Here is a 4,570-nt window from a genome sequence, read left to right as displayed (position 1 = left end):
TTTATTAGAAACAATTCATGTTACACTTAATAAATATTTTATTAAGTATAATTCACCTTATGGTTGTAAATGTAAATTAATCTGTACTTATTAAACAACAAAAATGCTTAAGTTAAACACTTTTATAATAACAAAGAGATGTGTAAGACATCTCATAATACTATAAAATATAATGCAACATTTTAAAGAACTTTACAATTCTTAAATATTTTATCACATGTTGAAAATGCCAACCTTTGGTTTGTTTTTCTAAGATTGAAAGTAATTAATTTGTTAAAATTTAATACCATCCTACTGTACATATAATTGTACTTTTATATTCCATGCTAAACAAATTACAGGCAGATAACAGAATTTGTAGGCTTAACAGTTTGATTTTTATTCCTTGTTTATTGTGGCCACTAATATAGCATGTATCAGTAAGAAAACAATATGACAATTTAATGTATTGAATAAAACAATGTTAAGAAAACAAAACTTGAAGAAAGTGCAATTGGTAGTTTGTTATAATTAAAAAGTAAAATTTTACTGAGTGTGATAAATCTGTAACAGGAGTTTTTACAGTATTAGATAAATTATTCCACTGATTCTTTAATTGTTAAACTGTTTCTGCAAGAATGTAGAAACACAAAAATATACACATGCTTTATTAAGGTATATATAACTATACCGTGTTACTTCAATCTAGAGGTTTTAGTATACTCATGGATAAATTTTAAACACAAATATTGATATAACTTGAACTACTATCATGTTTACTGCCCGAGTGTTTGTAAACCTCAAAACAATTGTTTATAAAGTTGTGTTGACTGAAGGATTGCTTCAATGAAAACAGGAGGCAAAGAAATCACTACTAAGGATCATGTAGATTATGATGTCAAGAGTTCAACAACAAATTTCTGAGTGCAAAATCCAAATATAGTATGACTATTCCATTCCCCACCCAGTTTAAAATGTTTCCACTTCCAACAGAATCAGGAATTAGATTTACTAAGCAGAGTTCATTTTTACAAGTATATTGTATCAATTGATAAAGATATACATCCAGTATTGACTTTGAGATCTGTGTCAAAGAAACAAATGTACACCACTATGTTTAATGTTTGATAAACTTACAGACAGATTAGTAATGGAAAACATCTCTTAGGAAGTGCAAAGTAGGCATTTGCTAAGTGATGTTTTCCATTGTTAGGCCTATTTTGCATTTACTATTGCAGGGATGAGAATTTCCAGTAAATTCACTTTTTTCTGTTGTTTTTTCCCAACAAAGTTCATCAAAGCTCAATACAAATCTGATGGAAAAAAATGGGGTGGGGTCAGGAATGGCTTCTGTGTCTGCCCTAACAACTAGCTTAGCTTCTGAACTTAACAAATTATTGTCATATTACACAGTTGCCAGTAAAATTTGCCTTGCATCACATTGCTGTGTGTATATATATATTATAGTATAGCATAACGAGTACATCACTATAATATAAATGGGGCAAGTGGTTTTCCTTAGCAATGTACATGTATATAGCATGTGGTATTCCCCTATGTATTGTAATGCATTAGAAAACACTTAAGGCTACAAAATAGGTACCTATGTACATACAGTTAGCAGAGTGCATTTCGGTATCTGTTTAGTTATCAAATAAAAGTTCAGAACTTTGAGAAAGAAAAAGTAACGTTAAATACATAAGGAAGCCAAAAAAAAATGGTTTATCACATGGCTTTAAAACAAAATTGATGGTTTGGTTTACTAGTTCAAATTGTAAAGCAGGAGACCTTTTTGAGAAAGTGAATGTGGCAGACCTGGTTGGTTTGCCCTTAAGAGACCATGCAAAGTCATTCAAACACACAAAATAGAAAAGACTAGGAACATAATAACTTTAAAAGAGTATTTTTATGGCTTTCACAACCTTGATGTTAATGGGAATTTTGCTATTGCTACTAGCATTAGTGTTAAGGATGAAGAAAAATTCAAACTACCTACACTTTTGTGGTACAGAATCATAACTGCAAAAGTAGATCGTACCAATTTCAGAATTTAGTTGAATGAGATATGTTGTAAATAGGCCTGAATACATTTTGCCATCGGCAGTTCCAGTTACGATTCTCGGCTTCTGATGCCAATATCCAATGTCATTGCTCTACTGACATCCTCTGCTAAAAGTACAAAATATCATCAATAGGTTAAAATAATGTTACAAATGTGTAGCTTAATATGATTTAAGCAACAGATTGTCTTTCATCATAACTCCAACTGTAGCCATTTCAGCTAGCATGTAATTGTCGAGGGAATTTTGGAGGCAAATCTAAACATCTGCAACTAGATGGCAACATAGGAGTTCTTGCAAGGTGGTAATGCTGTCAGGACACTCTTTATTGCAGCTCCGACAGTACCTGCACGCTAGCTATATGTCTACGTCTATATACAGGTTCGACCTCCAAGGAGGAGGCGGCAACTGCGGTATCTTTTTGGTGACAACAATAAAGAAAAAGCAGTGGAAGCAGCATATAGAGTGGCAACTCCACAAGAAGACAGAACCTTGAGTTCACTGAGTGAAGTGCAGATGAAAATGGCTTTAAATGTCCTGAGTTGTTTTTATTAAATCAAGCATATTAATCATGATTTTTTGCAAAAAAATCAAAAATATATCTTTACTTAACTAAATATTTTGAATAAAATCAATAAAAAATAACAATGTGTAAAAAATAAAACAAAAAAATACTGCTAAAGCTATTCTAATGAAAGCAAAACTGGGTGCATTGCTCCTACATCTTCCATGTGCTTTGCATGATATTTCAAGTTTCCAAAACAAAATTCCCTACCTTTTGGTGTCCTGATTTCTGCTGTGTGGTCAAGTATCATTTGCAGTGTATTCTGACTTTATTTTCATTATTCCATTTAATGAAGAATTGGTTTATTATCTTCTCGTTGCAACAGAACATAAATGAAAATTTGCTGATACCAAACATTTTTGTAAATTCATCATATAGCTGATTCTTGCATGTTCGAGAGAAAGCACTAGCCTTTTTTCAGTTAAGGGAAGACAGAGAGTAGGTATATATGTGTGTAGAATAAAGAGAGGGAGGGAAAGAGTACAAATGAAGGCTCCTTGAAGTTGTTAAATCATTTTAACACATAATTGATCATGGATAAAATGATTAGAAGAAGTTCTCACACAGAGAAGAAATGTAAATAATAGCCCTCTTGATCACACATTACCTTTTCAATTTGAGACCAGCTGTTCATTCTGTTTGCCATAAATTGCTATATTGGTCACTTTGGCCTCAATCTGCAGCCTCAAAAAAGTTGTACATCCTGAGTCTGGAGCTTTAAAGATGTGGCCATGCAAAAGGAACAGACCAACAGAGAGAGAGAGAGACATTTGCACTTATATATACAGGTTTCGTTCTATTCATAGTTTACTTAACTATTTTTCTTCACCAGTTATGAACTTTCATGTACAAAACTAGAAAACCACTTTTTCTTTGAAATAGACATATACCAGCTCAATTACCAGTTAAAACATACAGTAATTTAAAAAAACTGGAGCTACCTACTGCATCGTTTTTGTTTTTTTTTAGTTATTTAGTGATTGGAACATATCAAAAGTACTGATCTTATTTCTTCACATTACAATTAAATGTTATTTACTATTTTTTGATAGAAGCTAAACCATCTATAAAATACAGCTCAAAGATAGAGGTTTTTTAACCAGATATAATTAAAAACAAATAAAGTTATTTGCAATTAAATCACTTTAAGTTTCTTTCCAACATCTAAAAATGCATCCACAGTCTTATCAATATCTTGCTCAGAATGAGCTGCTGAAATCTGGACTCTGATTCTGGCTTTGCCTGCAAAAGAAAAAAAAAAGTGAATAGCTATATTAAAAGTTCAATGAAAACAAAATGTAATGTAGTCATGATGCAAATATTTAAATTTCTGAAATTAACATTTGAAAACTTTTTACTTTTTACAGTATGCGTGTGAATGAATTTGATAACAAATCAATACGCAAGACTGTAGTAATTCAAATTGAAAAAGTGTGCTTTGTCATTAAACCATCAGCCACCACCACGGAGAAACTTAAACAAGAGCATTACTTGCAATTCATTCATCTAAAAGTGGGGACTTTTTCCTAGACCAGGGTAACCACTTACGTTTGCTCTAAGCACAGAGATACCAGAGGTTCACTGAGATACACCTTAAAATCTGTACTTTTGCTTTGCTGCTTTTTGCTCTCTATTAAGTCTTTATAGGTAGTTTGGTGTGGATTAATGATGACTGTCAGAAGACACAACACTATAACATAACAGTTAATATACACCAAACCATCTGAAGACCCAATAATGAGGAAAAACACCATTTACAGCACTCCTTGCAAATGTGGATTCCAATACATTGGAGGAAGAAAACAATCAACAATCAGAAACACAACAGACACATAAGGTTTGGTAAAATTGATCTATCTGCAACAGCACATCATACATATGTGAATGTGCTTTTATGTGTATATACATGGGTGAGTGTATCTATACATATAGCTTTAATGTGAATGCTTCATCTGCAGGTTCTCAA

At 32.1% G+C, this 4,570-nt stretch overlaps 1 protein-coding gene and 1 long non-coding RNA gene across 4 annotated transcripts in view; both read right to left on the bottom strand.

The window, feature by feature from the left end:
- Positions 1-859: 859 nt before the first annotated feature.
- On the bottom strand, positions 860-3,550 carry LOC111087228. Its single transcript, XR_002611942.1, has 2 exons — positions 2,419-3,550; positions 860-2,385 (listed from the first exon to the last, which is right to left on the bottom strand). It is a non-coding gene; the product is annotated as an uncharacterized LOC111087228 (long non-coding RNA).
- Positions 3,551-3,707: 157 nt separating this feature from the next.
- Positions 3,708-4,570, bottom strand: part of LOC106465308 (2-amino-3-ketobutyrate coenzyme A ligase, mitochondrial-like) — a 71,319-nt gene continuing 70,456 nt past the window's right edge. For all 3 annotated transcript variants that reach the window (XM_022393175.1, XM_022393176.1, XM_013925515.2), the window contains one exon: positions 3,708-3,846. In XM_022393175.1, the coding sequence (XP_022248883.1) occupies positions 3,740-3,846 (107 nt within the window). In that variant the 3' untranslated portion in view covers positions 3,708-3,739. The remainder of the gene's footprint in view (positions 3,847-4,570) is intronic.

The sequence above is a fragment of the Limulus polyphemus genome, unplaced genomic scaffold (genome assembly GCF_000517525.1).
Source record: "Limulus polyphemus unplaced genomic scaffold, Limulus_polyphemus-2.1.2 Scaffold1902, whole genome shotgun sequence".
Taxonomy (NCBI): Eukaryota; Metazoa; Arthropoda; class Merostomata; order Xiphosura; family Limulidae; genus Limulus; species Limulus polyphemus.
This window is presented reverse-complemented; position numbering and strand designations above follow the sequence as displayed.